The sequence below is a fragment of the Electrophorus electricus genome, chromosome 2 (genome assembly GCF_041902795.1).
Source record: "Electrophorus electricus isolate QZ-2024a chromosome 2, ASM4190279v1, whole genome shotgun sequence".
In the NCBI taxonomy this organism is placed as follows: Eukaryota; Metazoa; Chordata; class Actinopteri; order Gymnotiformes; family Gymnotidae; genus Electrophorus; species Electrophorus electricus.
The window spans coordinates 1,928,514-1,946,644 of record NC_137498.1 but is presented as its reverse complement, the minus strand read 5'-3'; the positions used below and the strand labels follow the sequence as shown (position 1 = coordinate 1,946,644).

Genomic DNA, 18,131 nt, shown 5'->3' with positions numbered 1-18,131 from the left:
CTTAGGTGTTATAAAAGCCACAGATTGGAATGGGAGATGCTCATACCTGCCTGGTTATACTTCAAGGACCTGTGACCATAAATTCCATCACACACAATCCCTTAACAAGACAATTAACTTTTCTCATCCCACAGAGATATTTTACAGATAAATATGGTTCTCTTTCCCATAGATTCACAAAGAAACCATTGCCATTTAAACTAATATGATGTCAAATGGTAATCAGCCAGTAATATATGGATATTTTAATATGATCGTAAAAATTATGATGTTTGCTCCTGTTATTTGATGTCTATCTCTTTGATTATTTGTTGTGAATCTAACTATAAGTGTCCATTGTTTCATTCTGTTCCTTATTAATTCATATTATTCATCCTGATCATCTTTATGTTGCTTACCTCATGCTTATTGTAAACAAATTATTAATCACTCCCAGTTGTCTTTACTAGAAATTGTACATGAACCTATTAGTAATTATATTAGTCAGTAGTTTGTAACTTCTAGAATGACATGAAAGGACATGAGGTTGTTACCTCTCCTCCCTAATTCCATGATGCGGCCCAATGTTCTGCATGAACACATGAAGGTTAATGTGCAAAATAGAAAGAGCACTGTAATAAAAACCCCTGATAGCCTGCTGGATTGCCATCATGCTTCTCAGGTAATGCAATTCGAAATGGAAACGAAAACGGTTTACATGGGAACATGCTTGCAGCACACGCCAGATTATGCTCACTAGTAGTAACCAAAGCTAGCTGCTAAATTAATTAATTCAGCAATGTACGTGAGATGCTGGGTCTGCCTGGATAACTCATCAACCTGTCAAACTTTCATAATTAACCTTGGGCTGTTACCTGGTCCAATACTGGTTCAGATTCTGTCGACTACATTGTATATGGCAAAGTCTTCTGTCAGGTTTAGCTGGAAACAGAGGTTGAGTCGCTCGCAGATAATTATGATAGTTTTAATCTTTCAATAACAAAAGGGGATGTCCAAAAATCACAGTCCAAGAATCAGAGCAAACATTTGCAACAGAGAAGGCAAAACAGACAGATATAAACAAATCCAAAGGAGCAGGCAACAAATCACAGAACAAAAAAAGTGCAAAAAATTGAAGAACAGGCAAAAGGTCTAATACACAAGAATGGATAAGTAATACAAACAGGCTCAGCAACGCGTGGTCTCCAAAGTGTGACATTCCCTTTCATGTGAACAAATTGTATTTGAATATTAAAATTCTTAGCTTTTTTTTGGGGGGGGGGGGGTTTGGGGGGAGTCCTAGTGGTCTGTGGGCTAAGACTTATACCCTTCTTCTACCCTTTCCCTACTACATAGTGACTTTGCTACCAAACTTGGTGATCAGTTGTGCTCTGTTCATGACTTCGTGCTTTCAAGGTTGGTGACAAAGTACTGGCTCTTGTGACTGTAATCCGGTCTTCCCTGTGTGCTAGGTTTCTGGCCCCTATGTAATACAGTCAAATTTGTCCCTGAGTAACTACATGCTTGCTACTCCAGACCCTCAGTGAAAAATCCATGTTTGTCATATCAGCATGTTGAATTCTTATATTGGCTCTAACACACGGCATGTTGTAGAGTCCCTTGTTGCCCCGTTGTCTCCCACTCATGTTCCGCTCACTGTAAGAGGTTTTTGTTGTTGTTTCTGTAAGAACTGCTTGAAAACTGTGTCATCTCACACTAACCTACTTTGTTAGAAAACCCGTTTGTCTGGTCTCAAGCTTGTCAGATCAGCTGAGATTTTGTAAAGGTTTAATTATGGATTACGTATTATGCTCCTGTCCTTGCAGGACCTGATTTTTCTCATCCATTCAAACTAGAAGTGGACACCAGTGGTAATGGTGCTGATACTGTCCTTATACAGGGACTGTATCATCCTGTTAGCTACTTCGAAAGTTCATTAATCATCAGCTGGCATGCAATCCTAGAGAAGCAGAAGAAAGCATTAGCGCTTTAACCTGTGCTGCAACATTTTGTGGTGTATATCGGTGGATGTTCTCAGCATATCACAGTATACATGGATTATAATCCACTAGTGTTCCTACAGCATATCCAGAATAATCCAACTCTAATTCTACAATTCATTAAACACAGGAATGGCACAGAGAACATAGTGGTTGATACCCTGTCCAGATCTTGATTCTCTCTCTTAGATGTGTTATGGGGTTGTTATGTCCATATGTGTGGTGGTTTCTTGTGGTTTCTTGTAGGTCCTGTACCAGGTTTTCCCCCTTGGCACTTTTACATTTACAGCATTTAGATGATGCTTTTATCCAAAGTGACACAATTCTGACAGTATGCAACTTGAGCAATTGAGCGTTAAGGATCTTGCTGAGGGGTAATGACACTGACTGACAAAGATGCACACACCAACAGTGGTTTAAATACACACAAACATTGCAACACTAAACCATGTGCAGGTGTGCGCAGACAGCAGGGGCCTGGTTACAAACAAGACAGACAATGAACTCCCCTTGCTCGTGGCGGGCGAACCACGTGACCAGTGGGAAAGGGAGCAGTCTGTGACAGACGGCATTCAAATTATGGTTGTTACTAATATATAAAAGAAATTGCATTCATTTGTCATATAATTAATGTTATTTTCTTTGGTTATAAATTGAGTACTGTGATCATTTTTATTTGAATATATGAGACCAATTATGAGACTGATAAACGGAGACTGAATAATTAATGAGACTGATTAATAATCATGACACACAGTATTTATACATCATGTGCTTTAGTAGGTAAAACCCCCAACCTTTATGTAGTGTTAGGAGACCAAACCCCCACACATCATCACTGCTGAAGATCTCTGAGGAAGCTGAGAAGTGAAGGCCCCAGCGCTGAGACCCCCTCTCTCATAGCACACCTACTCCCCCTGCTGGTTGCTGTTGGCACAGCCTGGGCCCTCACAACCTTAGTTTAATAGAACCTAAACACCCTGCATCTTTTAAGTGATTTATTTTTTAGTTATTAATATTTACAGTTTTAAGAGTGTCTTCGATTTATTTCTAAAATGACAACAAGCAGTTCTCATTGTAAGAATTCCAGTCTGGCTTATTTGTGGATATATAGATTTGTGCTTTAAAAATCTTTTTTATTATCTATTTATCTTTTTAATATAATTGTCATTTATTATATTATAATCAAGCAAAGCTGTCTGTGTTTTCATTATTCAATAGTTTAATAGTGTACACCGACACCATCTTCAGTATTCTTTCATACATTAAAGACATTCATTGAAATAGTAATTTTTGTTGTAACTCAGGGTTTTGCACGAGAGGAAATTTAATGATAGTTTTACTGTATTATCAGTGTAGTAACAGAGATTGACAATATTATAGAATGGAAGTAGCAATAAGGGCATAAACATGTAAAATATATGCAATTATTCATTAAATAATTATTTATTTATGAATTATATAAACATGCTTTGGAACTGGTCAGACAGGTGTATTGTTGCTGTGCACAATTAGACATTCTGTAGTATTTCAGTTCAGTTTCTGACTACAGAACCATTGTAAGCAGGATATTTTGGATGGCAAGCCATTTCAACACAACAGCACTGATGTGTATAAAATCCAGCAACACAGCTGTGCCTGATACATGCATAACAGTGCAAAATACTTTACTATGAATCTGCAATGTCAGAATCATTACTATGTTGAGAGTGGCCTGCCATCCAAATATGATTTGTTCAGCACTGGTTAAAAACTAGCCAGTGATTAATTGCTCAGGGGATGGCTAACAAACTGTACACAGTGACAGATGGGCTGCACTCTGTAGCCTATGGCTCTGCATGCTTATCAAATGCACCTATAAAAAAAGGTGTATCTAAGAAAGGAGTTAAGTGTTGGGTGTTTCTAATGAAGTGAGTAACAATTATACATGTTATATCACCAAAGAAATCATTTTCAAAACATTACTTGTGACAATGTGTGCAGTACTGCATTGGAAACGTTCATTTTCAATAAGTTCACTTCATCTTTTGAAGAAGTTGAATTATTCTACTCAGGACACAGCTTTATTCTTGAGGAACGTTTCTTGAATATTTTGCCTGATAAAATAACTTTGAGAGCCTTTCTAAACCAGCTATAGAAGAAAGCATACACAATAGGATTACATAATGAATTTGAATAACCAATCCAACCAAACACTTCATACAGCTGTGGTGGAGCACTAAAACCAGAAAATGCCACAATTGTGCTGTAGATACAAAAAGGTGTCCAAAATGATAGAAACCCTCCCATAACAACAGCCAGTGTTTTAGTGGCTTTTCTCTCTGCCTTACTAACAGTGCGCTGCCCTCTGGATGTGTTTAGTTGAGAGAGAGTGTTGTGGACTGAACGTGACTGTCTCTGTGCAACAACATATATTTTCATATATATGCTCATCATGATAACAGAGGGGATGTAAAAAGAGAACAAAGACACTATCAAAGCTGACATTGGCCCTATAACTAATGTACAGCCCCCCTCACATATAACATCACCATAATGTTCAGTGCCAAAAATGTTTAGTTCAATGACAATAATTCCCACTGAAACTGAGTAGCTCCAGCAAACAACAATCATGAACAGTGTAGCAAGAGGAGTGATTATTTTGTGGTAGAGCAGGGGGTGACACACTGCATAATAGCGTTCAACAGAGATAAATGCTAGATTGAAAACAGAGGCAGTACACAATATAATATCAAGACTGGTGTGTATTTTACAGAATAATGTCCCCAAATACCAGCAGGTCTCTACAGACTGTGTCAAACGTGGAGGCATCACAACCCCTCCTACAAGCAGGTCCGTTACAGCCAGAGAGAGAGTGAAGTAGTTGGTTGGAGTGTGGAGCTGCTTGAAATGAATGATGGCTATGATGACAAGAAGGTTTCCAACTAATGTAAGAACTATAATGAGACCAGTGATAAAGTAAATCACAAATTTTGCAGCCAATGGATAAATGACCTTCTGACATGAGTTAGGATGATGATCATAACAAAGAGAAAGGTTTGCTGTGCTCCAATTTGGGTCCATGTCCATCAGGCACTTTCCTTTTATCTGTTTAGAAATATGATATCACAAAGCAATTTTCTTTAACAATTAAGAAACTATTGTATATAGTGGTAACCAAAAATCCTTATTCTACCAGTTATTTAAAAAAAATAACAGCCTTCATTTAAACATGTCCATTTTTCTGTAAAGTTTCACACATAAATCCTTACCTCTGTGTGCACACCAGGACAGTTCAGCACTGATCAGAGAGCTGCTTTCATTTATAGTACGACAGTCCTGCAGCAGGAACGCCTTTCTACTAAATCACTCCTCTGTGCTGATCATGTGATATTCTACCAGACATTCAAAACCTGAGAAGAATCATCCCACAGGTATTCTCATCCTGTTCTCTTAGGAGCTTATTTTAAAGGAGATCAATTATACCCCCTTTACACAAGTTAATGCAGTTCCCTGAACTGTCTGGGACACAATTTCTTACAGCATTCTAATGTCACTAACCTCAAATGACCTGAGTCCAACACAGCTGTTCCTTTTGTTCTCATGTTTTTCATGTGTCTGCAAGATGAAGTTCATCTTAATTTTGGCGATTACCTTTAATGTAACTGTGGATCCTGCAGCGAGTAATGTCAATAACATTCTAAAGATTCAAATCTCATATAAAATCCCAGCTGTTTGTGAAACATGAATAGCGTAATTACTTTTGTGGATATGTACAGTTCCCTCATCTGCTGTTTTGCCAGGGGCATTTGGCAATTACCCCTAGTTTTGTAAAAGGATCATTTCCAGTGCTTTGTTGTATGTACTGACCCAGTTTGTAAAAGCAGTCAGATAAAATTGGTTAGCACAGAGTTTTTGGTTTTGTTTTTTTTTCCAATTTTGCCAATATCCTCTCATCTATTTTGTTCCCTTGCTTTCTTCTGAGCTTCAGCATAATCACACCTGCCAAAATTAGGCTGTGAAAAAGAGATTTTCCAGTTTATCGGCAAATGACCTACGCTTAATGCCCCACCTCCATTATAAGCTTATAAACCCTAACCTTTATAAAACAGTTATACAATTAATACAAATGTCTACATCTAAACTTTGCATCATAGAAATATCACTTGCAAACATTGTGAGTTGAGTGTGTTGAGGAGAGGTTAATATCCTCCAAAACACATGGTGTTTCCTGGTGTGGCTAGCAGATCAAAAGGGCAAGGTCTTGCACCAAGTGGACATTACGTGAACACCCCCTAACACGATTCAGGCAAAGTTTTTGATCGCATCTCTACCACACAGAAACAGAGGAAAAGAACATTTGATTTGTATTACATTTCATTTGTATCACTATCAAATCGGGAGATAATTTAAAATCAATTTAATCAATTTAACAGAAAGGGTTTGTCACAATCAGTCCCTCCCAACTTCTATGTTCCGTGTTTTCCCTGTCTTGTGTACCTTAGTTCCTTTCCGTAGTTTCATTTTCTCCTTCCATCATTTAATTTTCCACACCTGTCCCTTGTTTCGGGTCTTGTTAAGTTCATGCAGTTAAACCCTGTCTTGATCCCTGTGTTTTGGCTGTTAATTTGAATGGTTGTATGTTTATTTCCTATGGTTGTCTTGGTTTGTACTCCGTGTTTCCTAGCCTTTGTGTTTCCTAGTGTAACGGTTTTGAGGTCGAGGGCGAACACATGTGCGGAGTACCACTACCGTTGACGTGAGAGCGGGCTGAACTCAAAATATGGGAAGCCATATTGAAGGCGATAATAGATTTAATAATAGAAACAGGCAAACAAAAACTGATCAAAGAACAGACAGAACAACAGGCTAACAAGGTGAATAAGGGATCCGGGAAAAAGGGGCCTACACTAGGAAAAACTAACAGAGAACAACAATGATAAATAATGGCGAGTGTAAAGACTTAAACAAGTGGGAATAAAACAGAACTGGGCTACGTAACAAAACAATATTCACAACAATATTCAAAACAATATTCACAACGATGAAACAGGTAATAGAATTGAACAAGGAAAACAACAGATAGCGAAAGAAACGAAAATCAGAGAACAAACGAGACCTAACTAGAAATACCACGAGCATAGAGCAGGAGAAGTAAACCTGAAACCATGAAAGACATTCTTTGACAAAGACAATGACCAACAAACAAGATACGTAGGGACGGGGTTTTTATAACACTACAATCTGGGACAAACTAGAAACAGTTGATGTGAAAGGGGAGGAGAACCATGGAGGAACCATGGAGACAAATGAAAACTCAGAAGTAACTAGATTGCCCGGGAAACGGGGAACATTCTGGTCTGTGGATGTTACACCTAGCCCTGAGTTTTCCTAGCGTCTTTTTTTAGCCTGCTTCCCCTGTTTGCCTTCATTTATCCTAGCCCTTGTCTTGTAAACATGTATCCCCGTACACTCCGTGTAGGCTCTTTGACCCCATGATTCTAGATTTGCTCTGAATAAATCTCACTCTTCTCCGCACATGCATCTGCTTCCTTACTGCTCAGCATTGCAGGGTTATGCATGAACAGGTATTCTTATGTTACCCTTAATGATGTTTATAAGGGAGCCAAGTCTGAACTGGACTGAAGCTATGGTGAAAAAGAGGTGCAGTACTTCCTGAGCTGCCCTTTCTGTGGTTATGCTGAAGCACAGGCTGAACTAAAGCTGCTTTGGCCTGTTCTTGACTTGCCTTCGTAATCCCTGCCAGTATAACTGCCAAACGGCCGGTGCACCGCACTCAGCAGAATTTTTCCTCAGCGGGCATGGCACCAGCAACTGCCATACATGCTGCCTGGGAACTGGTTCCTCCCACCAAGCACTAAATCCACATCCTGGCTGAAAAGGAAGTCTTCATATTTCACAGGTGGTCCTCTTTATCACTTCGCTCTCTCCCTGAGGCAGTGCCGGCACTCTTCAGGGACAACAAGAAAAGGCTGCATGCAGGCTTCCACAATGGTGGAAGTTGAAACAGTTTTCCTTTAGTGCTGTGATCCACCTCAAAGCCTGGCCGTCAGGCTCTTTCAACTGCATAAACCAAGAGTGATCAGGATGAATGGGATGCTATAGAAGTAAATGGTGTAGCCCTGTCAACAGCACACAGCCTATACTGTCAAATGGCCCAGCTGGTTCTTCTCCACAAAATAAATTTCAGTTTTAGGGATTGGAATGGTCCTGGCTGTCTGTGTAAAACATCTCACTTCGCTCTCTCCCTGAGGCAGTGCCGGCACTCTTCAGGGACAACAAGAAAAGGCTGCATGCAGGCTTCCACAATGGTGGAAGTTGAAACAGTTTTCCTTTAGTGCTGTGATCCACCTCAAAGCCTGGCCGTCAGGCTCTTTCAACTGCATAAACCAAGAGTGATCAGGATGAATGGGATGCTATAGAAGTAAATGGTGTAGCCCTGTCAACAGCACACAGCCTATACTGTCAAATGGCCCAGCTGGTTCTTCTCCACAAAATAAATTTCAGTTTTAGGGATTGGAATGGTCCTGGCTGTCTGTGTAAAACATCAATCCCATTCTGGATCCACCTGCTGCCTTCACCGTCATGCTACCCAACGGTCTTCTACCTCACAGGCCACCTTCATGGACCTGATGCACTGTGGCCTCCTGGACCTGTCTGTCCCAATCCCAGCACCTGCTCTGCCTCTAGTCCTGACCCTGCTCCTTCTCCAGTCCCAGAGCTTAGTCTTCTTGCTGCCCTCTCTGCCCCTGTTCCTGTTTGGCCCTGGACTCAGGTTCTGGCCCAGCTACTGTCCTGGTTCCTGCTCTTGACCTGATCCAGAATTCCATACATCAGCTGATTCCTGGCCTGCCTCCCATATTCCCTCTTGCCCTAGGCCTTCTTTTGTGCAACACCTCAGGCTGGAGGGGGTTTGTCATGGTTTTATCCATCTAATATCATGGTATCCATGGTAACATTGCCATGTTGTCTGTGATTTGTTCCTGATCTTGTCTCCGTATTGTGTCCCATTTTATCCTCCCCACCCTTTATTGTGCTTATCTGGGTCTTGTTTATTCCTTGTTAGCCTGTGTGTCACTCTTTTTGGTTTCCACTCCTTATTGTTGTTTGTTGTTTGTGTTGTTTTCCTATTCCTATTCACATTCATTTGCACTTTTTTTCAAGAAATATCCTTTCTTACGTATAGTCCCTGGTTTTTCCATAGTTGTATGTTGGATTTGTTTGCTTGTAAAGTTCCTGTCCACCAAGGTCATGAAGCTTTACTCAGCCCTGGGTAGGGCTTCCAGTAATGCTCATTGGAGTTTACACTTGAATTCTGTATACTCAGCATTAACATTGCAAATTAGATAATATGAATTTTTGGCCTTGATGCAAGGCATTATGTGTAGTACAAACACAACTCATCACCCTAAGAACACCACCCCCACAGTGAAGCATGTTACAACCCAAAACACTGCTCATCACCTTGAGAACACCAACACCAATCTGAAGCATGGTACAATCCAAACATTGCTCATCACCCTGAGAACAATATCTCCACAAGGTGGGATACTGCTCATCTGCATGTACTGGGAAACTGTTCAGAGCTGAAAGGAAGATGTATGGAGCCAAATACATGGAATTTCTTAAAGAAAACCTGATACATTCTGCAAGGGACTTGAGATTATAAACCTAAACATACTGCCAAAGATATACGAGTGTGACAGACTGACATCACTAACATGAACACCATCACGCCTATACAGAGACAATCTGAGCAGAGCCAAAGACAAATTTGTTCATCTTCTTCGGAGATCTATTAAAGGGGGTCAAGGAGGTGAATTCTAATGTACATTGCTGTACATTAGGATAGGTCAGTTGACTAATAAATCACATATAGATTAGTCCTTAATGAGTTTTGACAATTGGTGAGTTCTTCTGGGAGTTGAATGCTTTCCACATTTGTGGTAAGCTTAAATAAACTTGTGTAATCTACTTGGTAGTAAGGACTGCATTTAAGTTTTCAAAAAAGAATTATGAAAAAACTATTTTTTTTAATTAATTGTAGCAAAAACAATGGTTTAGAGTTGTGATTGCATGTAATTTTCCAATCAACCAAGTGCTCCAATCAACCTCTTTTCACTTTTAATAAATTGAATTCAGTCTTTAAATAATTAATTAGTATCTTTTGTGCTTTTGCCTAATTGGAATGGAAAAACCCATGGCCAGAGATTACAATATGTCACCAGTCTGCCCAATTGGTGTGTCTGCAGTGTTCTACCTCTCACATTACTAGCAGATGCGTCTTGTTTCACATTCATTATGAAACAATATTGAGTGTCTTTTATAACTGTTTCCAATCAAATGTTTTGAAAATGTTATATAGTATAATTTCCGGGCCCATACATTAGCATTTATTCATGAAAATCATCCTAGTTTTGGATTTACCTTCATCGACTCCCAACCTTTCCACCATATCCAAATGTTTTTTGGCAATATTATTGATATATGATTATTATAGTTGTTATTAAACATCTGTTATTACCATTAACATTCATATCATTGTCATTACAGAAGTCTTGACCTGATCTATAGATACTGCAGATGGCTGAGAGCTGTCAACGTCCTGTTGCAACAATATCAACTGGGCCAGCAGCATCAAACCTAGAACCATTTATTGCACTCTATCACTCTATATTTGATCATCCATTGAAAAGCAGAGAGTCAATTCTCCGTTAGCACAAAAAGGTAAAGCTGGGATATGGATTTGCTACCCTGATATCATATTCCAGCTAGAATGACTGATCACTTATAACAATGACTTTCTACTCCCTAGACCAGCTTACCTGGGTGTCCACCTTGACAATCTGCCAATCTGCTGTGTAGGAAAGCACTATTGTTCCAGAGTCCCTTCCCACCAATAGCCAGCAAGTTTCCCAAGCAAAACATCTCTCAGCTTCCGGTGAGTGTTCAAGCTCCACTAAACAAAGCCAATTCTGATTAATACATTCTACAATTATTGCGAGTCCTTTATTTTGAAGGAACTTATATATAATTTTTTAAAATGTATTTAATATTTTGTATTTTTTATTAATTTATTGTGACTGTGGCAGCAAGTGAGGGGAGTCAAATTCAAGAGAATCTTTATTTTCTATAGTCAACTCAAGCAAAATGTTTGAAGAACAGGTGATGCCTTTAGGTGCAGGATGATTGAGAATGTGCAGTACAGACAGTAGGAACCTATAGGCAACAAAAGAGAGCAAACAAGGAACAGGAGTGTGTGTGTGTGTGTGTGTGTGTGTGTGTGTGTGTGTGTGTGTGTGTGTGTGTGTGTGTGTGGGTGTGTGTGTGTGTGAGTGGGCATGTCCCTCCAGCTGGGTGCTTGTAACATTAATTAGCTGTTAAATAAATGGGACCAACACTGGATCAATAGAACAAATCTTCATTGTCCTTACCAAAGTGCATGCACAACGTTATTATGGTAATTTATCTAAATTTATCTAAATGTACTTAACTGCAAAAAATAAATAAATAAATAAATAATTAGAATACGTATGAAAAAACAGATAATATTCAAAGGTAGAAGGGGATACAAACTGACAAACCACACGATCACAAATTTTATTTATTTATTTATTTATTTTTCACAAACATCCCCAGGGAAGGGTACCTAATTCATTAAGGGCTGGTGTCATTTTATTATAAACACAACCGCTGCAGTGCTGGGCCTCATACGCACTACCATGTTACTGCCATGTTAGTGTAGAGAACAAAGAACGCTGATGACATCACAATACAGCTACTAATCTACAATTTTGTTCAAATTAAATGTTCTTTCAATTAGGATTATAAACAATGCTTGTATTAATGACTAAATGTTCTTAGAAGGCTGTTCAGTTCATTTTGTTGCTTTATTCTACTATGAACACAGATTTAATCTAGGTGAATTTTTCTCAAATATTTTTCCTGATAAAATAACTTTAAGAGACTTTCTAAACCAACTGTACATGAAAGCATACACAATAGGATTACATGCAGAATTTGAATAACCAATCCAAACAAACACTTCATACAGTTGTTGTGGACCAATATAACCAAAATATGTCACCATTAGACTGTAGATAAAAAATGGTGTCCAAAATGATAAATACACTCCCATAACAACAGCAAGTGTTTTAGTGGCTTTTCTCTCTGCCTTACTAATAGTGGGCTGCCCTCTGGATGTCTTTCGCTGAGAGAGACTATTTTGTACAGAACGTAGTTGTCTGTGTGCAACAAGATATATTTTGAAATATATGCTCACCATTACAATAGAAGGGATATAACAAGAGAAGAAGGCAACTATTATTAAGTAATTGGCCCTAGAAGTGCTGAACAGTCACCCTCACATTTAACATCACTGTAGTGTTCAATGCCCAGAGTGTTTAACTCCATGACTAAAACTCCCAGAGCAGAAGAATAGCCACAACAAAGAGCAATCATGAACAGAGAAGTAAGAGGAGTCATTTTACGGTGGTACAGCAGGGGATGACATACTGCGTAATATCGCTCAATAGAAATAAATGTCAGATTTAATACAGAGGCTGTGCACAATACAGCGTCAAGGCTGCTGTGTAATTTACAGAATAATGTTCCCAAATACCAGCAGGTCTCTATAGAGCGTATCATACTGGGAGGCATCACAAGTCCTCCTACAAGCAGGTCAGTTACAGCCAGAGAGAGAGTGAGATAGTTAGTTGGTGTGTGGAGCTGCTTGAAAAGAATGATGGCAGTCATGACTAGAAGGCTTCCAAATATTGTAAGAATAATAACAGCTCCAATGACAAAATATATCACAACTTTCACAGCCAGAGGATAATCAATCTTCTGACACGAGTTAGGATGAAACTCATAACAAAGTGAAATGTTTCCTGTGCTCCTATATTGTAGGCTTGAGTCCATCGTGCTTTTATCCTTTATCTGTAAAGTTGATTTAAAATTAGGAAATAATGTGTTTTCCATAATAAAAATGGCCATGTAAAGCAGAACTTGTTTCTAAGAAATCTTTACAAACAGCATTTGAAAACATTTGTTAAGCATGAGCAGTACACAAAGAAAATATCTGTGAATACCTGCTGAAATAAATAACATATCATATATAATACAGTTACATGCTCAGTATGTACAGATGTATAACAATCAGATTTATTCTCTATTGTTCATGTCAGCAAGGATTGCCCCATAATGCCTTTCATGTACATCCTTACCTATATCTTCACATTAGGACAGTTCAGAACTGATCAGAGAGCTGCTTTTATTTATAGTACCACAGTCCTGCAGCAGGAACGCCTTTCTACTGAATCACTCCTCTGTGCTGATCATGTGATAATCTGAAAATGTACAAACAGGAATTTAAGTGATAAAATATGCCAACTCTCACAGCCAGTAGATTTATGATTACAGTTAAAGCATTTATCTGACACTTTTTCCAAATCAGCTTGCAATTCTGACAGAATACATCTTGACCAATTGAGGATTCAAGGTCTCGCTGAGGGGCCCAACAGTGGCAACTTGGCAGTGGTGGGGCTTTAACTGACAACCTTCTGATTACCAGATAAGTTCCTTAACCACTGAGATACCACTGTAGATATGCTACTGAAGAGAGATAGTGATAAGTGAAGAATGCTTCTCACTTTTACTATTAGAGTGATTTATAATAATGCATGTAGTACCTGTATTAAATACTTACATTTTTATCAGCATTTCAGTTTCTGACCACAAGAGCAGATATATGGGTGGTGGACCATTCTCAACATTACAGCGCAACTCACAGATTAGTGATATGGTAGTGGTCTGAATATACTGGTATGGATATATCATCAGGAGCGTTACTGTAATTCATACATTTTAGAGAAATACCCCAACACCTAATTAAATCTTGTGAGAAATAAAATGTATTACCTTTGCAAAGGTAGTTCTCAAGCCATGAGTGGAGATACTCATATGGGGTGAATATAAATCTAATATAATTCTAAAGTCTCCTATACTGATGTGTATAAGGGGACCAAATCTAAATGGCTTGTGTAAGGATGACAATAAATGAGCAAACAATGCTTACCTTTATGCTTACGATGATTTTAAAGTTTAACTAATGCACACTGGAGAAATACAGATCCAAACAAATTCTTACTATTAAACATGAATTAATAATCCCTAAGTATATGAGACATTGTAATAAATGATTGAAGCCATACTCATACACTGCATTGTCAGCAGCTAAGAGAACCACAAAACATCATTTCTCCTCCAAAGGAATGCTCATTCATTTTAAAGGCTTTTTTAGTTCAACAGGTACCTAGCCTTGAGTCTCACACAGCTGGTTGCAGATGTCTGAGATTATTCATGAAGTACTTTATAGTTATGGGGACATAGCAGTTCCCAGCATCAGTGGTCGTCCAGAACGGCACTCTTTATGGGTCCAGGAAGTCCAGGACGGCCCTGACTATGGGCCAGGATGTCCAGGACGACCCTGCCTATTCGCGCAATACGTCCAGGGTGGCCCTCTGTATGGGCCCGGGATATCCAGGGTGACCTTGTCTAAGGGCTTACTGGAGCAGAAGGACTGAAGCTGTGCATATGATGCTGCTTCAGCACCTTCTTGACTGTGCATGTAAAGCTGTCCATCACTGCAAGCGCCTGCCTATATAATCACTGCTTCAGTGATTTTCTCATGCTGAAATTTCACATGCAATTGGGCCACTGTGCTGCGCCCAGCGGACTTTCTTCAGGTTGCATGTCACCAGCAAATGCCACACACACTTCCTGGGAACTGGCTCCACCCACATACATGCTGCCTGGGAATCGACTCTTCACACATACACACTGCCTTCACGTAGAGCAAGACAGGGCATCAGCGTTCACATGCAGACATGCGGCGCAGTGTTGTAGGGTGCAGCAGTATTCATGTAGGGCTGTAATACAGTCCATTGCCTGCCCCTTTGTACTGCATAAGTCATGTGTACTGCATGATGATAAGAGATGGATATTAATAGTAACAGGTAATGAAATGATAACAGATAATGAACAATATTACTTATATGTAACTAATTTAACAATATAAATAATATTAAATATTTTAATTATAACACTACATCTATGCTAAGTATAATGTAATAAACCTCTGGTCATTAATGGCCAATGTGGACGGAAACGCAGGGTCAGCATCCAGCATTCCTGTAGCTGAATTCTGAATCTGAATAGATGCCAGATGGTGCCAATGAGGTTGGCTGCCGTCACGACTGCTCCGTCTATGCTGCACTTTTTTCGCTCTTTTTCACTCTTTGTGCTATTTTTGCCATCTCTTCTCCCTTTAAAACCCTTCTCACTGCACCATGATGCACATCACATACAGCAGAGATACTCATATTTCTCAAGGTCTACATAACACTCACTTCAAGCGGTCTCTAAACCCAGACCCAAGCTGGCTGAGTGAGATCCTGAGGGAGAACAAAGGACGTGACGGGAGGAAACAGCCTCGAGGAAAACTGAGGAACAAGCTGAGGAACAAGCTGAGGGCTCGGGCACACCGAGCTGCCTTACCTAGCATCTTGCTAGCCAATGTCCAGTCTCTGGATAACAAGCTCGGCAACCTACAGGACAGGATAAAGATCCAAAGGGACATTTGGGCAACCTACTCTGCTTCTCGGTTCACCGCATGGACAGGATGGCAGATTCGAGGAAGGCAAGAGGTGGTGGAGTGTGTGTGATGGTAAACAACAGCTGGTGCAATGCCAATGTATCACAGTCTCCGGTGAGCCGTACATGGTTGATCAATCCAGGTTGAGGTAGAGTCACTGCATTAATGACACGTCTGTTTGCATTGCCAGTTGTTGCTATGGCAGCAATGAAATTAGGAAATTCAAAGAAAAACAACTCATCTACGCTCTTGGAACTTTAGAACCCCATATGTCCTGTGGCCCAATGTCATACGTGAGGGGAATCCCATGAACACCTTTACAGATCAGTCTGTTGTTACTCTCGCCCACTGCTGCTCACCCAACCCGGAGCTGCTCGCCCTCAAGTTTCTACCTCTCTAACTTCCTCGTGAGTTCACCTCGGTCATGGACAACACCGTGTGCATTCCACCTCAGGCCAACACGGACACTGTGCGAACTTCATGAGGCTCTCACACAGTTTCAGGTACAACACTGGGACCTTCTCGTGTTTGGGGATTTCAACAGCGCTAACCTCAAGTGTGAGGTGCCCAATCTTTACAAGCATGTAACCTTCCCCACCAGGGGAAAGAGGACATTAGACCACTGCTACACACCATACAAGGACAATTACATGGCACTAGCTCATCCACTGTTTGACCACACTGCTATCTTCCTCATACCAAATTATAAACAAAAGCTGAAACAGGAAACTCAGATTCAGAGGGTGGTCGAGTGTTGGACAGACCAATCAGTGGCCGCTTTGCAGGATGTTCTGGATGACGCAGACTGGTACATGTTCCGGTGCAGCATTGATGTCAACAAGTTTACAGAAGCAGCAGTAGGGTTTATTGGGAAACTGGTGGATGATATGATCCCAAGAGCCACCATCAAGATGTTTCCCAACCAGAAACACTGGGTGGACAAAACCATCCGTGAGGCTCTGAACTCTTGCACTGCTGCCTACAATGCTGCCTAAAATATTCAGTGGGAACATGGATGAGTACAAAGCTATGGCATACGGAGTGTGCAGGGTTGTGAGAGAGGCGAAGCGGCACTACGGGAAGAAACTAGAGTCACAGATCCAGCAGAGTGGCTCTAGATCCCTGTAGCAGGAAATACAGATGATCACAGATTACAAGAGCCCACCGTTCAGACTGATGAGCGCAGATGAGTCTCTGCCAACAGTGCATGCGCAGGGACCGCCATAGGCCAGCGCCCTCTCATCATCACGGAGAGTGACGTGAGGAGAGTGTTCAAAAATGTGAATACCATGAAGGTGGTGGGCCCAGATAGCATTTGTGGTCGAGTCCTCAAAGCCTTTCCAGACCAGCTAGCCCTGGTATTCACTGACATCTTTAACCTCTCCCTGACGCTTGGTATCGTCCCATCCTGTTTCAAACTATCCACCATAGTCCCGGTCCCAAAGAAACCTTGGCCTTCTTGCCTCAATGACTACCACCCTATTGTCCTCACATCGGTGGTGATGAAGTGCTTTGAAAAGCTGGTCAGAGACTTCATCACCTCTTCACTGCCGGCCTCCATCGACCCACTGCAGTTTGCAAGCTGCCACAACCGCTCCACTGATGATGCAATTGCAAATCTGCTCCACACCACACTGACCCACCTGGACAAAGGAAAGGGGTAATTATCTTAAAATGCTGTTTGTTGACTACAGTTCAGCATTTAACACTATCATCCCCTCCAGACTCACCACCAAGTTGGAGGATCTAGGACTACATCCATCCAAGTTTGACTGGATTGCCAACTTCCTAACAGGCAGACCACAATCAGTACTGGTGGGCAACTGTGTCTCATCCACCCTCACCCTCGGCACTAGAGCTCCCCAGGTTTGTGTTCTAAGCCCCCTGCTCTACTCACTGTACAACTACGACTGCGTGGCCACTTCCAGCTCTACCATCATCGTTGAGTTTGCTGATGATACCGTCATCATAGGCCTGATCTCGGACAATGACGAGAGGGCCTATCTGGAGGAGATTAAACACCTGCTAAGACAAGACAAAGGATTTTGGACTGCAGCAAGAAGCAGGATTGGAACTACCAACCTGTTAGGATCAAGGAAACCATGGTGCAGAGAGCAGACAGTTTCAGGTACCTAGGAGTTCACATCTCGCAGGACCTGTCCTGGTCCCGCCACACCAACTCCCTGGCAAAGAAGGCTCGTCAACGTCTTTACCATCTCAGATGCCTAAGAGACTTCAGACTGCCCTTGAAGGTGATGCGGAACTTCACCACCTGTACTATTGAGAGCATCCTCACGGGAAACATCTTGGATCTGGATTGGGAACTGCACTAAGCAGGACAGACAAGCACTCCAGAGGGTGGTGCATTTAGCAGATCGCATCGCTCACACAGAATTTCCTGACCTGCAGACCATATATTGCAAGTGGTGCCAGACCAAAGCTAGGAGGATTGTGAAGGACCCCACCCATCCCAATAATAGGCGCTTCTCTTTGTTGAG

At 40.8% G+C, this 18,131-nt stretch overlaps 1 protein-coding gene and 1 pseudogene across 1 annotated transcript; both read right to left on the bottom strand.

The window, feature by feature from the left end:
* Positions 1–3,318: 3,318 nt before the first annotated feature.
* Positions 3,319–5,062, bottom strand: LOC113568315 (trace amine-associated receptor 1-like). The gene has a single exon (XM_081723423.1). It carries the CDS (start codon positions 5,046–5,048, stop codon positions 4,026–4,028), a length of 1,023 nt encoding a protein of 340 aa, XP_081579549.1. The 5' UTR covers positions 5,049–5,062; the 3' UTR covers positions 3,319–4,025.
* Positions 5,063–11,634: 6,572 nt separating this feature from the next.
* LOC113568314 (trace amine-associated receptor 1-like) lies at positions 11,635–12,904 on the bottom strand (annotated as a pseudogene).
* Between the last annotated feature and the right edge of the window lie 5,227 nt (positions 12,905–18,131).

What these genes read in the sequence shown, in the direction of transcription:
- LOC113568315 (XM_081723423.1), bottom strand. Translation starts at nt 5,048, where the DNA reads ATGGACATGGACCCAAATTGGAGCACAGCAAACCTTTCTCTTTGTTAT.